This window comes from Pelophylax lessonae (genome assembly GCF_965119305.1).
Source record: "Pelophylax lessonae genome assembly, chromosome: 2".
Taxonomy (NCBI): domain Eukaryota; kingdom Metazoa; phylum Chordata; class Amphibia; order Anura; family Ranidae; genus Pelophylax; species Pelophylax lessonae.
Genome location: NC_138769.1, coordinates 467338006 through 467359440, shown reverse-complemented (window position 1 = coordinate 467359440; position 21435 = coordinate 467338006). Strand labels below are relative to the sequence as shown.

The 21435-nt window shown below is 43.6% G+C and overlaps 1 protein-coding gene across 4 annotated transcripts in view; it reads left to right on the top strand.

The window, feature by feature from the left end:
- Positions 1–2232: 2232 nt before the first annotated feature.
- The window catches only part of ATP11A (ATPase phospholipid transporting 11A), a 302717-nt gene continuing 283514 nt past the window's right edge, over positions 2233–21435 (top strand). For all 4 annotated transcript variants that reach the window (XM_082245175.1, XM_082245178.1, XM_082245177.1 and 1 more), the window contains exon 1: positions 2233–2664. In XM_082245175.1, coding sequence (XP_082101301.1) covers positions 2626–2664 — 39 coding nt within the window. In that variant the 5' untranslated portion in view covers positions 2233–2625. The remainder of the gene's footprint in view (positions 2665–21435) is intronic.

The window sequence follows — 21435 nt, the reverse complement described above, 5'->3', positions numbered from 1 at the left end:
TACACAGCTGCTCCAGTATTAGCAGAAATAAAAGTGAAGTGTAGAGTGCAGGCTGGGCTGCTTAGGAGCAGATTTGCATGGAAACCAATCAGCTTCTAGCTCTCATTTCCAAAGCTTAAAGCGGAGTTCTACGCACATTTTAAACTTTTCACCCCTGTGTTCATGACTACTGTACAATTTTTCATTGGGCACTTTTTTCCAACACTATATGTACCTTATTTTGCTGGCCAATGCCCCGCTTCCACTGTTCCTCGTGGCAATGAGGTATGTCATTTCCAGCCAGCGGCAGCGCATTGGCTCCTGGGATATGAGTTTCATCAATCCCAGGGGTCAATGGGTATCCTCTGCTTGCAGTATTGCAGTATTCGTGTGCCATGCTTTCTATGATATGCGCAAGCCCTGTATCCCAGAAGAAGCAACAAGTGGACTTCAGATACCCACACTCAAGATGTAAGCGGGCTCACAGGGAGGAGCAAAGTATGTTTTTTAAAAAGAAAAAGACTGCAAAAACATACATTCATTACTCATACTGATATATATATATATATATATATATATATATATATATATATATATATATATATATATAAGTAGGTGCAACCATCACATGGGTGTTTTAAAAAACAACAAAAAAAAAACAGCTGGAACTCCGCTTTAAATGAACAAGATGACACTGGAAGCTGATTGGTTGCTATACAGAGCTGCTTCCATCTTAGTAAAAATAAAAATGAAGTGTAGAGGGCAGGCTGGGCTGCCTAGGAGCAGATGTGCATGGCAACCAATCAGCTTCCAGCTCTCATTTCCAAAGCGTAAATGAACAAGATGATGCTGGAAGCTGATTGGTTCCGATACAGAGCTGCTTTTATCTTAGTAAAAATAAAAATGAAGTGTAGAGTGCAGGCTGGGCTGCCTAGGAGCAGATGTGCATGCCAACTAATCTGCTTCTAGCTCTCATTTCCAAAGCTTAAATGAACAAGATGACGCTGGAAGCTGATTGGTTGCTATACAGAGCTGCTCCAGTTTAAGTAAAAATAAAAGTGAAGTTTAGAGTGCAGGCTGGGCTGCATAGGAGCAGATGTGCATGGCAACCAATCAGATTCTAGCTCTCATTTCCAAAGTTAAAATGAACAAGATGATGCTGGATGCTGATTGGTTGCTATATAGAGCTGCTTCCGTCTCAGTAAAAAAAAAAAAAAGTGAAGTTTAGAGTGCAGGCTGGGCTGCCTATGAGCAGATATCTATGGCAATCAATCAGCTTCTAGCTCTCATTTCCAAAGCTGAAATGAACAAGATGACGCTGGATACTGATTGGTTGTTATACAGAACTGCTCCAGTTTTAGTAAAAATGACGTTTAGAGGGCAGGCCGGGCTGCCTAGGAGCAGATGTGCATGGCAACCAATCAGATTCTAGCTCTCATTTCCAAATTTAAAATGAACAAGATGACGCTGGATGCTGATTGGTTGCTATACAGAGCTGCTTCCGTCTTAGTAAAAATAAAAGTGAAGTTTAGAGTGTAGTCTAGGCTGCCTAGGAGCAGATATCTATGGCAATCAATCATCTTCTAGCTCTCATTTCCATAGCTTAAATGAACAAGATGATGCTGGATACTGATTGGTTGCTATACAGAACTGCTCCAGTTTTAGTAAAAATAAAAGTGAAGTGTAGAGTCCAGGCTAGCTTGCCTAGAAGCAGGTGTGCATGGCAACCAATCAGCTTCTAGCTCTCATTTCCAAAGCCTAAATGAAGACGATGACGCTGGGCGCTGATTGGTTGCTACACAGAGCCGCTCCAGTCTTAGTAAACATACAAGTGAAGTGTAGAGTGCAGGCTAAGCTGCCTAGGACATTCCACGTTGTGGTGTGACAATCCGAGCTCATTTCTAGCCAGCTGGATCAGTAAGTCGCCCGGCGAGATATAAATAGCACAGGATGCCAGCACTGGAGCAGATTGATGAAAAGAAGTAGGGAGGGAGAGGCAGGCGGGGGAGGGGGCGTGTCCAATCACAGGAGGGGGGAGGTGGGCGGGGTAAAGTGACAGAACTGACAGAAGGGGAGGCGAGCGGAGAAAGAGGGCGTGGCGTGCAGACTCGGCAATGACTGGCAGTGAGGGATCAGAGACAAGGCGAAAAGAAAGAGGGGAGGAGGCTGAGAAGAGGGGAGGATACCAAAGTGAGGGCTGGGAGGGGCGCTGTGACATGAGACGGGAGGGGTGCGAGTGTGTGGAAGAGGGAACTGATCATCAAAGAGAAACAAGCATCTAGTTGGAAATCCACAGGAGGGGGGCAAAGCCGAATGATTCCACTGACACTGCCAACCCGAGACACAGCAACACCAAAGATACACATCGGGCCAATCTCACGCAGGAATTCCCAATGCGAGAGCCAGCGATCAATACATGGAGTGGAGATAATACAAGCATTTATCTCTTACTACACGGCGATCGGCACTTGTTAACAAACACACAGCCCATGTGAAGCTTCCCCATCCAGCCTCTAGAAATAAGAAGTCCATTGTAGAAGGAGGCCAGCTTTTAATGTGTGACCACACACCGAGATAAAACATCCTATCCAGCCGGTGTATGGAAGGAAGGAGGCAGAGGAGGTGTCAGGGCAGCTGTCACTAGCCATGGATTGCAGCCTGCTCAGGAGACTCATTAACAGATATGTAAGTCATCATCACTGATGTGTATGTGCTTCTGTGTGTGTCCATGTCACCTTCCCATCTGCTTACTAGTCTCTTCTTATCTCTGTGTTACATGTGGGTCATGAACCTTATCAGTAATAGGTGTAAGAGCTGCTATAACACTGCTATAGACATGCAGATTGTAAATAGATTTCACCGCCAGGTCAATATCGTTCAACTTTTCAAGATATGCCTAATGAAGTGCTTTCTACAGAGCCAGGATGGTACTTATATTACTTTTATATGGACTTGAGGAATTTTGTGTGCATTGAGTAGATTAATAATTACACCGTTTTACCTTTTTTTTTTTTCTGCTCACCAGTGGTGACAGATGACTAATGCTGGCCGTACACTTTACGAAAGATCGTTCAAACTCATTTTCGAAAAGCGAACAGTCGGCCGTGAGAGCAGGATCGTGCCATCATGTAATGACTGAAGTTTGATCGATAAATCGTTCAATGGACATAAATGAATCAGTTTTTCATTTGTGTTGTCACATATGCCTAGTGCAAACAGTTCAGGCGAGAAACACATTAACCTTTCGATTTATCGTTCGTTCAGCAGAATTTTCCAAACTGTTCCTTCGATTTTTCAGCTCTGAAAAGTTAAAACCGATTTTCTATTTGTGCCCATTAACTGTACGAAAAAATAACGAACGAGCCAAATTACAGATTGTCAAACGATTTTCCGGCTAGTATTACGGTGCCCATACCCTGTCTGGTTTTAAGATCCCATAGATGTGTGGTTCAATCAACAGATCAACTTTACAAGCAATTAAGTAGCTATAACTTCCACCTGAAAGATTTATAGTTGCCCATGCATGCATCCTTTTTTTTTTTTTTTTTCTGATCGATGGGAAATGTGATTAAAACGATCCAATGCACAAACAATTGAATAGCCATAACTTCTCTTTGGATGGATTTAGACTCCATTTTATTAGTATCAATCAAACGGCATCGATCGGCCAGGGAATAATATTATCAATTGTTTTGCATAAATCGGCAGCACTGAGATACTCTATTAATGAATACATTGTATTTTGAGCAATTAGATTATAAGATTACATGGTGAAAAACAGAGATATGATAGATAATTTGTGAATCTAAAGCCCCGTACACACGTACTGATTGTCGGCCGAACGATCGGCCGTCTTTTGTCCAGGGCTGTCGTGTCTGTTGAAAACTGCAAAAGACTGCACACGAATTTTGTCGGCCAACAACAGCCGACTGCAGAAGTGATGTCATGTGATGGTTAACTTTCCTTGTCTTTTTTCTTCTCTGAGCATGCCCAGTCTTGCAAATCTGCTGTCTGTCGGCCGAAATCTGTATTGACTGGCAAACAATCGGCCGTTCTGGTGACAGCCAACAAATATTTTAAAGTCTGCACAATAGATTCTGTTCGGACGAAAATGCGCTGTCGGCTGTCGGAAGCATCATACTAACAAGCCTACAATCGGCCGATTGGTCGGCGGCCGAATATTTACGGCCGACAATCGGTACGGGGCTTAAGTTACTAATGTGTCTTAAAGGGGACGCTTTACTTGTTTGCCTCCTCCCCCTCTCCGCTGCCGCACTGGGCAACTTTTGGAAGGGAGCAGGTACCTGGTTTTGACAGGTACTCGCTACCACTTCTGGCTTACTTCGCCACGGGAAACCTATCCCGAAGTTCGGGCCTCCTTCCTCCACCACCGGGCTCTTCACAAAGCGTAGCACACTTTGCGCATGCTTGGTAGGGAAAGGGCTGTGATGCCGCAAGGCTTCACTGCCAGTTTCCCTTAGCCAAGATGGCAGCAGCAGCACCCGAGAGCCGATTGAGAAATCGGTTTGGGTGAAGACCACTAGATTCGTGGACAGGTAAGTGTCCTAATATTAAAAGTCAGCAGCTACAGTATTTGTAGCTGCTGACTTTTATTTTTTTCTGAAGGAGCCTGGAGTTCTGCTTTAATTATTGATCAAAATCCACTTACCTGTGTGTGTGTGTGGCATATCAATCACATGTGTGTGTGTGTGTGTATATATATATATATATATATATATATATATATATATATATATATATATATATATATATGTAATATGATGACTTGCCTAAACTATCCAATCAATCTCTATCCATTCCAATCAGTCAAACTGAGTGGGTTGGCTAGGTCTGAAAAAAATCGATCACTTTGCATCAGTGGACAGCGCTTCCCTGTGTGTGGCATATTGATCGGTATGGGTTTTCAACTATAGATCAATTATTCTTATCGGGAAAGATGGCTTGGGAAAGAAATTGATCAAATATGAAAGTGTTATGCCCACCATTGGGCTCACCACATGCTTACAATCTAGCTGTACAATCAACTTTAGAGCTATAGAAACTATGTAATCTGAGCACTTACCTAAACTATATAATCAATTTATATCCAATCAAATTGATTGGCCAGGTCCTGAAAATGATTGATCACTTTTCTTCAGTGGGCAGCGCTGACATGCTTTGTTCATGAAAACGATCATATTTCAATCGATCAGATTGTGAGATTACATGGTGAAAATAGAGATGTGCTCAATACCTTCCAAAGTTTGTAAGATTGTATTGGATGTTTGTTGAGCACCTTTTCCCCCAGGTGTGGCACATCGATTGAATTAGTTGTGAACTATAAACCAATTATTTCTGTTGGAAGAGATCAACTGGCAGAGAAATCGGTCATTTGTTAAAGCATGTATGTCCACCATTGGGTTCATTACACACTTAAAATATAACTGTACAATCCACTTTAAATCTACCAAAACTATATAATATGAGGGCCTATAATTATTTAGTCAATCTCTATTCAATACAATTGATCAAATTGAGTGGGTTGGCCAGGTCTGAAAACTATCAGTCAATCACTTTGCTTCAGTGGAAAGCACAGATATGAATATAGTCATATTTTGATAACCCAGATTGTGAGATTACATAGTGGCGCAGGAATACAGCGATACTGTCCACAAAATGCTCCGATCATAACTTTGTAAGATTGTATCCTAAAGTGATTGTAAACCTTTACATATACCGAGTGAAGTGACTGGCCTCGGAGTGATACAGGGAGATGAAACCAATCCTCCTACAAAAGTTGCACCTGTTTATCTACTTCCATCTGTCTCCTACATCCATTCAAAGTGCAGAATTTACACAGGATCTCTCAGCTCTGAAAAGCAGGGGGTGGAGAGCTGCAGTTACACACTGTACAAGAGCTCTCAGAGCTGATTGGAGGGAAGGGACACCCCCCCCCCTTCACACAGCACACAGGAAGAGAGCTAAGGCTTTAAACCACAGGCTGTGCCCTCCCCTGTCACCTTTTTGCTCTTGGTGTCAGGAAAACATGTCAGAAGCAATTCATGCTGATAGTAGAGGAATGAGGCAGCAGACAGAAATGGCACTTAGTGCTCTGGATTGGGACAAGCATACACTATAGATGGATATGCTTTGTTCATAATTCATGTAGGATTCACGTTTGATTAGAATAATATTTCCCACGTGAGGCATATCAGTAATGAACTATAGATCATTTATTCCTTTCAAAAGAAATCAATTGAAAAATAAATCTGTCATTTATCTGTGTGTGGGGCCACCATTGGGCTCATCACATGTACAATCCACTTTACCAAAACTATGTAATATGAGGAATGTCCATATGCAAATCCAAAAACACAATCCCTCACACCAAATGCTGTGAATCCTGAAAGCACACGTCACCAATGTGTCAGGAGTGAAGATCCTGCTTACCAGAAAGTAATGACCCTCAAATTATAGAGTGGCCAAAACAAGTATGTGGAAAGTCCGTAAACTCGATCTGCACCTGGACCAGATTTGCACTGTGTCATCTGAACGTCAACAATCGGTTCACCTTTTCTCCAAAACTAGGCTATTCCCAAACCAACAGGCAATCAAACCCACCTCAGGAATCAAGAAGTGCTCACATAGTGTAGTAGTTCTTAGCAAAATGTATTAAATGAAAGCAACGAGATGCACTCGCATGTAAATGAATGGCAAAATACGTGTAGAACAATATTCAAAGATGGCCGTGGCGTAGCGTGCTTGCGTCCTGTTATTCGCATCTTACCCATTTTGTCATCAGTAGACGTCATCGGAGGCATGATGTCTATTGATGACGAAACGCGTAATGTGCTACACTATCTGAGAACTTCTTGATTATTGAGGTGGATTTGATTCGATTGCCTGTTGGTTTGGGAATAGCCTAGTTTTGTAGAAAAGGTGAACTGATTGTTGGCATTCAGATGCAAATATGGTCCAGGTGCAGATCAAGATTACGGACTTTCCACATACTTGTTTTGACCACCCTATAATTTTGAAGAACATTACTTTCTGGTAAGCAGGATATTCTCTGCTGACACATTTGGTGTGGGGTATTGTCTTTCCTGTTACATTTGCATATGGATATTCCTTTATTGGACTGAAAATCGCTAGTATTGTTGCTGCACCCCGTTTTTTTACCGTATTGCTGTGGGTTTACAATTCTACCTATTGGTGCTGGCTGCCTTTATTCAGCTTTAATATCAAGCTCAGATATTATTTTTTGTTTATTTTATATAATATGAGGACCTACCTAAACTGGCCAACCAATCCCTATCCAATCAAGTGGGCCCTTGCCCTACATACTTGTTAATAGATCTGATGGAGATTGTACCCTGTGTGGTGAGCTTTATGTATAGCTTTAATGTACTGTAAATAGCTCATTACAGGCGTTTATGCTCCTTGCTCTCCTAGACTTCTGATTGAACCATCAAGAATCTAAAGCCTCTTCACATTCATCAAGAGACAAGCAAAAACATGTACAGATATGTCACATTATTCCTTCCTAGAGCTAAACAGCTGAAATTGTTTTACAGCAGAGGCAGGAATGCAAATCATGTGTGTACGGCTTGCTTTGTGATCCACTTTCATGTCTACAGGAATAATGTCAGAGATGTATGAACAATGTTATTGTTGTAAGGCTCGGGTGACCTAACCTTCTGGCTACACTGTGTGCCTAGGTAAGAATGTCACATTTTTTTCCCGGTGAATTCCACCTGATGATTTTAAACCTAACACCAAGTTATATTTTCATTTCTGGCTTGGAGATCTCTGCAGACTTCCCTGTTCTGGGCAAACAATGGTTTTCTTGTGTTTTCATTCTGTGTACTAAAATGTGATTCCTCACAAGGTGCCCCAAGTCTTATGACTTGTATTACTGTGACCGCTCTGCTTTCAACACTCTTCTATAATGCTTTCATCATAATCTGCACAGTCTTTTTCCTGCAAATACATTGATTTTAGTGAAAGTGTGGGGCATACCATGAATCAGGGCTGCTGTTAGAAATCACGCCCCCCCCCCCTCCCAATTATTAAGACAATATTTTCATTAAAAATACACTGAAATCATTATTAGTGGACACAAACATAACAAAGAACCTGGGTGAATTAGCCCTTTTTTAATAGTTTTTTTACTTTTAAAAAGAACAAAAGGGGGGTCAGAAGCAGGCAGAACAGGGAGGGGGATCAGTGTCGAAGAAGCAATTACAGGAATGATGCCCTGTGTCTGTGTCTCTCCCTGCAGCAGGTAAAAGCTGGCAGGAGGGGGAGAAACTGGCTTTCAGCTGCTGCAGAGAGCCACACAGGGCTTCTTTCTGTAATTGCCCCTCCTCCGGACTGCAACGATTCCCCATGCTGTTAGGGCCCCCCCCCCCCCCGTGTGCCCAGGCCCCCTACAGGAGGACTGGTTGTCCCCCCTATCATCAGTGGCCCTGCCATGAATACAGTAGTTTATTAAATAACTTTTAGCTCACCACAGTAAAGGTATAGTAAAAATGTAATTATTAATTTCCAACTATACAAAATATATATATATATATATATATATATATATATATATATATATATATATATATATATATATATATATATATATATATATATATATATATATTATTTAGACATGACATGTAAAGATCAGCATAAAAACGTGTATTCTTGTAATAGAGGAGAATGCATTAATATTTACTAAATGGATACTTACCTTCTCTTGAAGGGAACATTCAGGAGAGACATATGGGAGCTACCACTGGTGACTTGTTTTAAAGTTGCACGTCCCAGGGCTGTCATCTCTGTCCTTCCTTTTAGGACTTCAATTTGCAAGAGAATTTGCAAAGGCCCGCAGTTATGAAAGAAAATAAAAGAGAAGTACAGCCAAAGCTCGTTTGGCTGTACTTCTGTGGATCACAGGAGCGCAGTTCCTTCTGCACTCCTGCGACCCGTTTTCAGCAGACAGCGGGCTGAAGATTGCTGTCTGCTGACGTCGCGTCACAGAGCCGGTCCAGGCTCTGGCAAGATCTCAACACTGCGGTCCAGGCATGGGTCGTGATCTGCCCACATGCCTGGACCAACACCTGACTCAGCCTCTCCTGAGCAGGCTGCTCCCGCCCTCGCCACAGCCCAGCGCTCCAGTAAGCGAGGGAGGGAAAAGCAGAGAGCAGTGACTGACGGTCAGTAGCTCTCAGGTTAGGGAGCTATGAGAACCGAGTGATCTGCGATGTTAGATTGCTTGGTACTCAGTGTTACAGCCGGCAGGGGACAGATGCAGCCTTGGACCAATGCTGCATCCACCTAGGTATGTATAAATCTGCAAAAACCCCAAACCACATGCTTCTCTTTTAAAGTGACTGTAAATGATAACCTTGTAAAACAACCCATTCAGTTTAAAATAGAAATGAATGGCAAAACATTTGTGTAGATAAAAAAAAAAATAATAATAATTTAATACCTTTTTCCCCTTTTTTTTAAGTGATTGAATTTCCTCTATTCTCAGCTGCATAAGAGCTGGGGGGAGGAGAAGCAACGGTACACTGATCTTCCTCGTGAATGCCAGGACAGGTGAAGTCTGATCATTGGAGGAGAGCAGGCTGAGTTCCCAGCATAGCTAGAGAACTGACAGTCGTGTGTTCTCCTACTTAGTGTGGTCAGTTTTTAATAGGAAAGCAGAGGGACTGACAGGAACAGCCGTGATTTCACACAAAGCAATACAAAGAGAACAGGATACGCTCTCATAAGAGTACATGGTACAGCAGGCACATATCAGGAGTAGAGCTGCACGATTAATCGTTAAAAAATCACAATCTCTAATCACCCCCCCTCTCACCATCCTAAAATGGCATGTTCTCAATTCTTACACAGCTGTTCTCTGCTCACTCTCAGCTGTCAAAAAAAAAAAATAGCATCCTGCAAATGTTTATCAACATTGTTAAGGCTGCAAGATAACTATAAGGCCCCATGCACACGGGGCGTTAGAAAAAACGTACGTCAAAGTTAGTTCTGACGCCGGAAAAAGCAGCTGTAAAAACGTGCTTTCAGTAGCTTTTTCCATTGGCGTTATTGCACGTTTTGCCACGTTGCTTTTAGCAGCGTTTTTTTTTCTTCCATTCAAAATCAATGGTTCCCTATGGGAGCCTATTGATTTGAATGGAGGTCGCACCGCAACACCGCAAGTCGGATCCGACTTGCGGGGCGACTTGCGCTGTGAGAATCTTGAGGGGGAACTCCACGCCAAAATGGGAAAAAAACGGCGTGGGGGTCCCCCCCAGGGTTCCAAACCAGGCCCTTCGGGTCTGTTATGGAATTTGAGGGTAGCCCCATGCCGAAAAAACGGCATGGGGTCCCCCCAAAATCCATACCAAACCCTTATCCGAGCATGCAGCCCGGCAGGCCAGGAAAGGGGAGGGGACGAGCGAGCGGCCCCACCCCCCCTGGACCACACCAGGCCACATGCCCTCAACATGGGGGGGTGTTGGTGCTTTGGGGCAGGGGGAGCTCTGCACCCCCCACCTCAAAGCACCTTGCCCCCATGTTGATGAGGACAAGGGCCTCATCCCCACAACCCTGGCCGGTGGTTGTGGGGGTCTGCGGGCAGGGGGCTCATCGGAATCTGGAAGCCCCCTTTAACAAGGGGGCACCCCAGATCCCGGACCCCCTCCCTATGGGTATGGGGTACACTGTACCCCTACCCATTCACCCCATAAAAGGCAGTGTATGGAAATAACGACAAGAGACGTTTTGGAAAGTTTATTAAAAATCTTCATCCGACTCTTCTTGTCTTCTCCTCTCCGGGGGTCTTCTCCGGGGTCTTCTGCTCTTTTGCTGTCCGCCCTTCTTGTCTTCTCCTCTCCGGGGTCTTCTCCGGGGTCTTCTGCTCTTTTGCTGTCCCCCTCTTCTTGTGTTCTTGTCTCCGGGGTCTTCTGCTGTCCCCTCTTCTGCTGTCCTCTCTTCTTTTCTTCTCCTCTCCGGTCTTCTGCTCTTTTGCTGTCGGCTGTCGGCTGTCTTCTTCCTCCGGTCCTCCTCCGACGACGTCTCCGCTGATTATGCCTATCTCCGGTCTCTTCAGCTTATTATATAGCCATTAGGGGCGTGGCCCCGATGACGTCATCTGGAGGCCCCGCCCCCTCATGTCACATATGACGTCATATGTGACATGAGGGGGCGGGGCCTCCAGATGACGTCATCGGGGCCACGCCCCTAATGGCTATATAATAAGCTGAAGAGACCGGAGATAGGCATAATCAGCGGAGACGTCGTCGGAGGAGGACCGGAGGAAGAAGACAGCCGACAGCCGACAGCAAAAGAGCAGAAGACCGGAGAGGAGAAGAAAAGAAGAGAGGACAGCAGAAGAGGGGACAGCAGAAGACCCCGGAGACAAGAACACAAGAAGAGGGGGACAGCAAAAGAGCAGAAGACCCCGGAGAAGACCCCGGAGAGGAGAAGACAAGAAGGGCGGACAGCAAAAGAGCAGAAGACCCCGGAGAAGACCCCCGGAGAGGAGAAGACAAGAAGAGTCGGATGAAGATTTTTAATAAACTTTCCAAAACGTCTCTTGTCGTTATTTCCATACACTGCCTTTTATGGGGTGAATGGGTAGGGGTACAGTGTACCCCATACCCATTCACATAGGGAGGGGGTCCGGGATCTGGGGTGCCCCCTTGTTAAAGGGGGCTTCCAGATTCCGATGAGCCCCCTGCCCGCAGACCCCCACAACCACCGGCCAGGGTTGTGGGGATGAGGCCCTTGTCCTCATCAACATGGGGGCAAGGTGCTTTGAGGTGGGGGGTGCAGAGCTCCCCCTGCCCCAAAGCACCAACACCCCCCCATGTTGAGGGCATGTGGCCTGGTGTGGTCCAGGGGGGGTGGGGCCGCTCGCTCGTCCCCTCCCCTTTCCTGGCCTGCCGGGCTGCATGCTCGGTTAAGGGTCTGGTATGGATTTTGGGGGGGACCCCATGCCGTTTTTTCGGCATGGGGCTACCCTCAAATTCCATAACAGACCCGAAGGGCCTGGTTTGGAACCCTGGGGGGGACCCCACGCCGTTTTTTTCCCATTTTGGCGTGGAGTTCCCCCTCAAGATTCCCACAGCGCAAGTCACCCCGCAAGTCGGATCCGACTTGCGGTGTTGCGGTGCGACCTCCATTCAAATCAATAGGATCCCATAGGGAACCATTGATTTTGAATGGAAGAAAAAAAAACGTATAACGTGGCTTAACGCACGTTAAGCAACGTTATAGCAAAGTTATTCAGCTTTTAGCAGCGTCAGGCGTTTTTAACGCTGTAACGCTGGTCCTCAGAACGCGCAGGTGGTGGGTTCTTGTTGCAGCCTAAAAACGTCTAAGCCACTTACAGCTCAAAAACGTCTGAGTGTGCATGAGGCCATAGAATAACATGGAGGGGCGTTTTTAGGCTGCAAAAAGAAAACGCCTGACGCTGCTTACAGCGGCGTTAAAAACGTCCCGTGTGCATGGGGCCTAAACACAATGTTTTACAATGTATCATTTCCTTCTTTTAGATCAAAGGAATGAACTTCCATCTGTAAGGCTGCATTCACACTTGAGCGTAGGGTTTTACCGCGATTTTCAGGCGTTTTTTTCAGGCGTTTTTGGAGGCAGGCATTGACATCTATTAAAAACGCTGGTAATCAGCCCAAAAAGAAGCTCATGTACTTTTTTCAGCTACAAGCATTTTGCAAAATGCTCAGATGTGAACAGGGGCCATTTAAATGAATGGGGTTTTACTTGTTGGGCGTTTTGGAACGTTTTTTTTTTAGCGTTTTTGGAGCTGAAAAACACTCAAAAACGCCCAGGTGTGAATGGAGCCTAAGTGAGGTCAGTTTAACCTCTTAGAGTTGGTTCACACTATGGCGACGCGACTTTGGGGCGGCTTGAACAAGTCACCGTGCACCGCAACTTCGGCGTGGCTTGCACTGACTTCACATAATGGAAGTCAATGCAAGTCGCTCCGACTTCGGCCAAAAGTAGAGCAGGAACCTTTTTCTAAGTCGGAGCGACTTGAGTCGCTTCTATTAGAACGGTTCCCATTGCACAGAACGGAGCATGACTTGTCAGGCGACCAAGTCGTCTGACAAGTCGGAGTAGTATGAACCGGCACTTAAAGTCTAAGCCTTTTACTGACACTTGTTGCTTACAAGTTAAAACAGTATATATATATATATATATATATATATATATATATATATATATATATATATATATATATATACATTTCGTTGCGTTTACATCTTCTTTAAAGCGTAACTCCACTTTTGTTGAGAAAAAAACATTCCCCTCTGGGTGATCTCTGTACATTACAAGGTCTTTAACCACTTGCTGACCGCCGCCCGACTATATACGGCGGCGTTCAGCCCCTCCCAGGCAAAGTGACGTACCGGTACGTTACTAGCCTGGGAGCCAATAGGGGTCGAGCGCGCCACCAGAGGCGTGCTCCCGCCCCCGCTCGTACCCGAAGAAGCCGGCGCGTGTGACCGGCGGACCCGATGCCCTTTTTTTTTTTTTTTTTTTTTACCAAACATGTAGCAGAAAAGAAATTGGCCTAAAATGTTAAAAAATATTGATTTTTACATTTTGGGGGGGGGGGGGGGGGATTTCATATAAAAAAATGTGAAAAATATTGTTATTTTTGCAAAATTGTCGCTCTTTTTTTGTTTATAGCGCATGATCAAAAAATCGCACAGGTAATCAAATACCACCAAAAGAAAGCTCTGTTTGTGGGGGGGGGAAAAAGGACGTCAATTTCATTTGGGTACAGCTTTGCACGACCGCGCAATTGTCCGTTAAAGTCACGCAGTGCCGAATCACAAAATAGGCCCTGGTCAGGAAGGGGGTAAAATCTTCCGGGGCTTAAGTGGTTAACAAACTTTGTTGCAGATTCCTACCTTTTGTTATTCTGAAGAAATCCTTGTTTGTTTCTCTTTGCTGAGTGAGTCAAATGGGAGTGGTTTCATAATTATCTATCAGCTGTGGCAGCTGCAGGCCTCTAATGATTAAATCTGCGGGGCCTGCATCCCTTTAGACATGTTCCTATTGGGAGTATCTCACCAAAAATGACATTTTTGTTGCAGAGGATGCCAGAAATCTGACTTGTATCTTAGTACAGACTTCTGGGAAAATTGGTGAGCCAATCACACAAGCAGGAAATGATGTTTCTGGGGTGTGGTCAGTACGCATTCTGTGTACAGAACAGCTCCAGGTAGCCATATTGCATTGCAATTTCAGAAAATTACAGTGGCTGAAGATTGAAAAGGAAAGGTCATTTCTAATAACATTCAATTACAATATGATTTGTGTGGCAATTGTATACGCTATATTTTTTTTTCTTTATTGGCTATTTTTTCCCCCACTAAGTGCAGATGTATAGATTGTGAGCATGGGCAATGACGAGAGTAAGTTCTCTCTTGGCAATAAGATGGACAAAATCTTTTCTGAAAGTTAAAGTAACACTAAATGATATCCTTTTATTTTCAAATCTAATTCATACACATCCACTTCTTAATGGCATTGTAATCAATTTTTCATTAAAACACTTCTTATTAATTTTTTTGCCTTCTTGTAATGTCCTCCATGAGCTTCCAATCTTCCTTATCCTCTCACTTCTGTTTGTTTGGAATAAGCAGCGCATGCTAGTTGTGGTCATGTGCACCACTCTATGTACACTCCACATCCAATAGTTCATAGTCCACAGTCCATCTTGGGAGGAAGCAAGAGAAGGCGGCTACGGTCCTACATACAGTGGGATCATGGAGAGAAAATGTAGCTACCTTCTTTAGGACTTCAGATCACAGCAGCAACAACAAACATTTAGGGATTTGGAGGAGGCTTAGAGCAATGCAAGGTACTTTACATTAAAGAGGAGCTCTAGTCTCCTGTGAAAAAAATAAGTCAGTAGCAACAAAAAACGGTAGCTGCTAACTTTTAAAAATAAGCCAATGACCTGTCCCATGATACAGCGATGTGCTCACCCCAGCTGGTTTCGTCTGCTGTCTTCTTTTCTCTGAATTGGCATAGTTACTTTGGGCACCCAGCTGTGATAGCTTGTGGCTTCACAGCCAGGTGCCCACTGCACATGCGCAAGTAGCACTGTGCATTGTGACTGGTCCAGCAGTCTTCTGGGACCTGTCAGGTGTCCCAAAAGACTGCAGGGGGAGAGAGAGGGAGGAGAACTTCCGCTTCTTATTGCCTAGGCGGTCGGAGCGAAAGTGGGAGCAGGTAGCCATCAAAATCAGTTACCCGCTCTCTCCCCGCTTCTCAAAAGTGCCAATTCTTCAAGGAGAATGGGGAACGAGTCCTTATAGCGCAACTTTTCCTTTTGTGTGGAACTGGGCTTTAACCACCTCAATACCGGCCCATAGTACATATACGTCCTGAGTTTAAAGCTAAATACCGGTGTTATGGCAGCAGATAGCTGCCATAACCCTGGTATTTTTTTAAACTGCAGTCGATGGGCTTTCCGATAAGGGTGGTCCCAGGGGCGGATTCGCCGCGAGATCACCCTCCCCCCCCCCTCCCGCCGCGTCCTGGTCCTTTTCCCCGCTTACCGGACCCGCCGGCAGCGGGGAAAACGATCGGGTCCCGGATCCTCACAGACAGGATGTCGAGTGAGGGCAAGCTTGCCCTCACTCGACTCTATTGTCTTGGAGGACCGGAGCGACGGCAAACGTCGTTGCCGAGCAACCGGCTTAAAGGTCCCCTTTTTTTTTTTTTTTGTCATTTTTTTTTTTTTTTCCTTTCCATCTTTATTAGTGTACTTGTGAGATCTGAGGACTTTTTGACCCCAGATCTCACAAAAAAAGAGGTCCTGTCGTGCCTTTTTCTATTACAAGGAATGTTTACATTCCTTGTATTAGAAATAAAAATGATCAATTTTTTTTTTTTTTAAAAACGGTGTAAAAATAAAAAATAATAAATAAAATAAATAGTAAAAAAAAAAAAAAAAATTAAAGCGTCCTGTCCCCGTTAGCTCGCGCGCAGAAGCGAACGCACACGGAAACCCCGCCCACATATGTAAACGGTGTTCAAACCACACATGTGAGGTATCGCCACGATCGTTAGAGCGAGAGCAATAATTTGAGCCCTAGACCTCCTCTGTAACGCTAAGATGGCAACCTGTAGAAGTGTTGCCTATGGGGATTTTTAAGTACCAATGTTCGTCGCCATTCCGTGAGCGTGCGCAATTTTGAAGCATGACATGTTGGGTATCTATTTACTCGGCGTAACATTATCTTTCACATTATGGAAAAAAATTGGGCTAACTTTACTGGATTCTTATTTTTTAATTTAAAAAAGTGATTTTTTTCCAAAAAAATTGCGTTTGGAAGACCGCTGCGCAAATATGGTGTGATAAAAAATATTACAATAATCTCCATTTTATTCTCTAGGGTCTCTGCTAAAAAAAAATATATAATGTTTGGGGGTTCTAAGTAGTTTTCTAGCAAAAACAACTGATTTTAGCTTATAAACACCAAATGTCAAAAATAGGCCTAGTAGGCAAGTGGTTAAGAATGCATACTTTTTAACCACTTCAGTACTGAACACTTTCATTCCTTTCCAGCCCAGGGCAATTTTCAGCTTTCAGCACTGTCACACTTTGAATGACCATTGTACAGTCATGCAACACTGTGCCCCTATGAAATTTTTATAATTTTTTTTTTACCTAAATAGAGCTTTCTTTTGGGTTATTTTTTCACCACTGGGTTGTTGTTTTTTTCTTTGCTAAATTAACCAAAAAATGAACAAAAAAAAACAAACGTATTTTTCTTTGTTTTTGTTGGACACAGTGGGTGACAGTTCATACAGCAGCCTGGCCTGTTCTGGGGAGGATGTCCTATGACTAGAGCGGTTCTGCCCAGCCTTCATTGTACTAAAGTTCGGGCAAGAATTGATTATCGATTACATCTGCAGTGTAATGAATCAAAGTCACCTCTTTGAGCCAATCTAATTTCCTGCTCTGGGGACCAGACATTTTTCTCTGCTTGTTATCTTCTTGGGAACTGGTCCCCTCACTGCCCCCATGCCTGTGGAGCCTAAAAGAGAGGACCTGGTCACTGTAAGTGTCACTAAGCTGGGGGAAAATTCCCTATTGGCCTTTAGTAAATCGATCCCTATGAGTCATTAGCCTAGATCGAACATGTGTCTATTAGATGTTGTGACAGCTGATAAGAGTCAATGACTAAGTAGTCAAACAAGTATACAGCCTTAGAGCGTGTGCTTTTCCAAAGGAGACCAGCAATGGCAGCTCCCTCTCACTGGGAGAAACAGTCGGCCGATGTTATCCATGCTGCCTGATCCATTGACATCCCAAGATCATTTGCTGGGGGAGATCTGCAGATGTTACAGATGGGAATCTACCAAAAACTGTCCGTTTTGGATGCAGGCTTTCATGGTCCTCAATGAAAATAGGAACCAAACTTACGGTCTCTATTACAGAAGTTTGACGATTTTTTAATTTTTTTTATTTACCTTTTTACCTCTAAATGCCCCTCTGTTAACCTATGTGTCCACGCACACATATGAATTTACTGGTGTTTTAGAAGAGGAGCATTTAGAGGCTCAAACCCCTGATTCGGCAGAAAATAAAACGCTTAATGCGCCTAAATGCCTGTAAATGCATCTGAACGCTTGGCACGTTTAGTGCTTGAGCATCCTTGTCAATGTCCAACAAACATGCATACACCGCTCAGGCCAAAAGGGGAAAGTGCAAAATATCCATTGCAGGTGCTCGCCTCGGCTCACCATCGTAGACCGTGAAGATACCAGAGAAAGATATGGCCGCACTCCACACCTGAGATAAGATTATGAAGTTTCCTTATTCATCGTCAGTCCAGACAGACAGGGGACAGGTAGACAGGTTGATTGTCAATGGCCAGAATAAATTAATATCCTGGCCAGTGGAATGAATGAATGCCCAAATGCTTAAGGTGCCTAATCATGCCTAAACCCATTTGCGTGATGCTGCTTTAGGCACATTTTTTTAAAGTCATTCAGAAGAGCTGGGCAAGCGTCTAGAGTACATGAAGGCTACTGGTCGATTAGCACTATATATATATATATATATATATAAAAAAACGATAAATCATTATGCTAGTAGGTCAGCATGAGAGATGATCACTTATTATAATTTTATTTATTTTGGTCTTCTGCGGATTTTACATTACCAGGCCTGCACAGACAGATTTATGGAACAGACACTACAGTGAATGGTTATTTTAGGAAGCTCTGCAAAGTAATTTTAAATCAATATTCCTCCAGTATTAAAAATAACATGATGCAGAACTACGGCTAAAGCTAGCTATTGGTACTTATGGCATGCTTGGTTGATAGGCATATGTTTGTTGTATAATCATTCAATTACACAAACCCATTTCTCATATAAGACATACATAATTCACCAGCCAGCAGTCAGGAGTCCAACAGAGGGGGATGACTCTTTAGGTTTAGGGCCATTCTGTACAGATCCTTCCCACTGGATTATTGGCCACAACGCTGAAACTCATTACTACCATGGGACTGTCATGTGGTTGTCTATGCAATCATTACTGATGGGTGATAAATAGGTTTTATTGTTAGCAGCCTAGCAAATGTTAAAGGCATCCATACAGATTGTGGGGACTAATGGTCAGGAGCTTGTGGAGGAATTAAAAAAGGAAATGGTGTACATAGTAGCCATGAAGTGAAAATGGTTTTTAATGGGCGTTTAAAACCATCTAGAAAATGTCAGAGATTCAGTTCCACTCATAGGAAGTGGAATTGACACGTGGGGGTTATTTACTAAAACTGGAGAGTGCAAAATCTGGTGCAGTTCCGCATAGAAACCAATTAGCTTCCAGGTTTTATTGCCGAAGCTTAATTGAACAAACTGAAGTTAGAAGCTGATTGGCTACCATGCACCACAGCTGCACCAGATTCTGAGTGCACCAGTTTTAGTAAATCTACCCTATGGTGACAAGTGACTTTATATAAACAATATTTTACTGGGAATATAATAAAGGTGATGTTTTAGGCCTGACTGGGTTTGATGTGCAGGTGGAGCACTTCCCCATTTTTTTTTGCTAGTTGAGTGTGATTCCCACACTGGAATAGATTACTATACATATCAGGCTATTGGAATGATAGGTAAAATGCATGCTTTACCACAGGCTACCTCAATGGTAATTTGAGATTAGTGGTGTGTTGTGGTATCCTTCAGGTGGATATAAACCCCATTCATGAAATTTTACCTGGGCACATATATCTGTAGTGTTTTCTTATCTCTCTCCAAAGCCCTGAGTCCTGTGTCTCTCTGCTGCTCCGTTCTTATGTCATCAGCATGATCATTTCTGACAAGTTCTCTGGCACAGGAGACACAAGCAGCTGGACATTTGTCAAGTAGTAAAGCAAATCTCCTGCGCTCAAGTAGAATATGATGGAGGGAAGAGAGATACACTTCAGACTCAGGTGGAAAAAAGCCAATGGTCTTGCTGCCCCCTCAGGATCAAGGATATCCAGAACCAACTGAGAGAAAAGACAAAAGAAAAAGGGGCGCTCCGACCTAGTGCATCACCACTAAAACCATTTATTAAAATATTAAAAAGTATACAATATACTCACAAGACAGGTGTGATAATACACACATCAACATTGCATATAAAATCTCCAAGGTAGCCAAGGTTCCATACGTAGCCGAGCAATTTTTCTGGCTCTGAGGAAGGGGGTCCGCCCCTGAAACGCGTCAACCCAGCCACAGCAGCCCCATGCGGCACTCTGCATGCCATTCGGGCTACGTATGGGACCTTGGCTACCTTGGAGATTTTATATGCAATGTTGATGTGTGTATTATCACACCTGCCTTGTGAGTACATTGTATACTTTTTAATATTTTAATAAATGGTTTTAGTGGTGATGCACTAGGTCGGTGCGCCCCTTTTTCTTTTGTCTGGACATTTGTGTCAGGGTGGATACATACATACAGATTATTAGAGAGCTTGTCTATTCACAGCACAACTCTGCATGTTTCCTCCTTCCTCTGCCTATGTGGAGGGGGGGGGGTGTGCCTTTCCTCCAATCAGCTGTCAAACAGTGTATGCCAAGACTCCACACCCAGTGCTGGAACAGGAAGAAACAATTCTAACACAATGTTCATTTTCTAAACCATGTAGAAAGCTGAAGACAGCAGATATACAAAAAAATCTTATGTAGGGAGATTTGTTTCATCTCTGTGTATCATCTGAGGCTGTTTACTTCACTGGGTATATGTGAGAGTTTACATCCACTTTAACTTTGAAAGACACCCAGTGCACCTTGCAAAGCATCCCAATACACCTGCATTGCAGTGCACCACAATTAAAACATGGAAACCATCTGTGTGCTTGGAGGAAAAAATGCTGCATACAGGGCCGCCACCTGTAGTGGTCACATGCAGTGGTGGTGAAGTGGAGGGGCTGTTACCTGGAGCGCTACATTATATATTTTAGTTGAAAATTATGCACACCGTGAACTTCGCTGCCATGTAACAAAACACTCCACAACCTGTTTGTTTCCTCTGTAAGCAATTTGGCAAATACAGAGACATCCTGTTGTGTCTAAAAACCTTTTAGGGCCTATGTTGATAAGCTTTTGTTCACTTTTAGGGGAATTTATATTTCCATACAAATCTATGGGAAGGCAAAAGCCTGCTTGAAACGTTTCAAACGTGGGTAAGAAGGGGATGAACTGCAGGTCATATGCACTGCAGTTGATCCCCTTCTTACCCACGTTTCACCCGTACTCCATCTTGGAACCAGTTTTGTGCCTGTGTAGACTTGGGGAGCGTGATACCTGCCTGTGTGCTCATTTACTCTGAGGTATCTTGGATTTTGGCAGACTTGAGAGGTTCACAGTCAATCGCCATTAGATTCCTATGGACCGTGATGGATGTCTTAAGAACATTGCTGGAACATCCCATATTCCTGTGTAATCATGCTAGTGTTGACCTTTCTATAATTTGAGAGTCAACAACAATTGTTAAGCATTTCACCAATATCCATGTGGTGTTTGGTGACAGGACTCCATCTTTATTGTCATTGGTGTGTGAAGGATTTTCTTGGTCACTCTTCATATGGACTTTTATATGAACTTTGATCATTGTTTTATGTATTGGCACTGCCCTTTTGTGTATAGGTCATATGCACTGGCCAAAAATTTCTGAATAAGCTGAGAAGCGTTGCAACACAAGACCAGATCCATCAACACATGCCCTTGCATGGGGAAAAATGAGTGTAATTTCTGATGTTCTGTATTAAAAGATACAGCCATAACTTGTCAATCTTTTCTTTAAGCACTTTGGCAAATGCCCAGGCACTCTAATGACCAGGCTGGTGATACAGATGCATAATATCACTTGTTTTTGCCTATAGCTGTGAAAATAGAAATGGCACTGGGAGCAGTTTAACG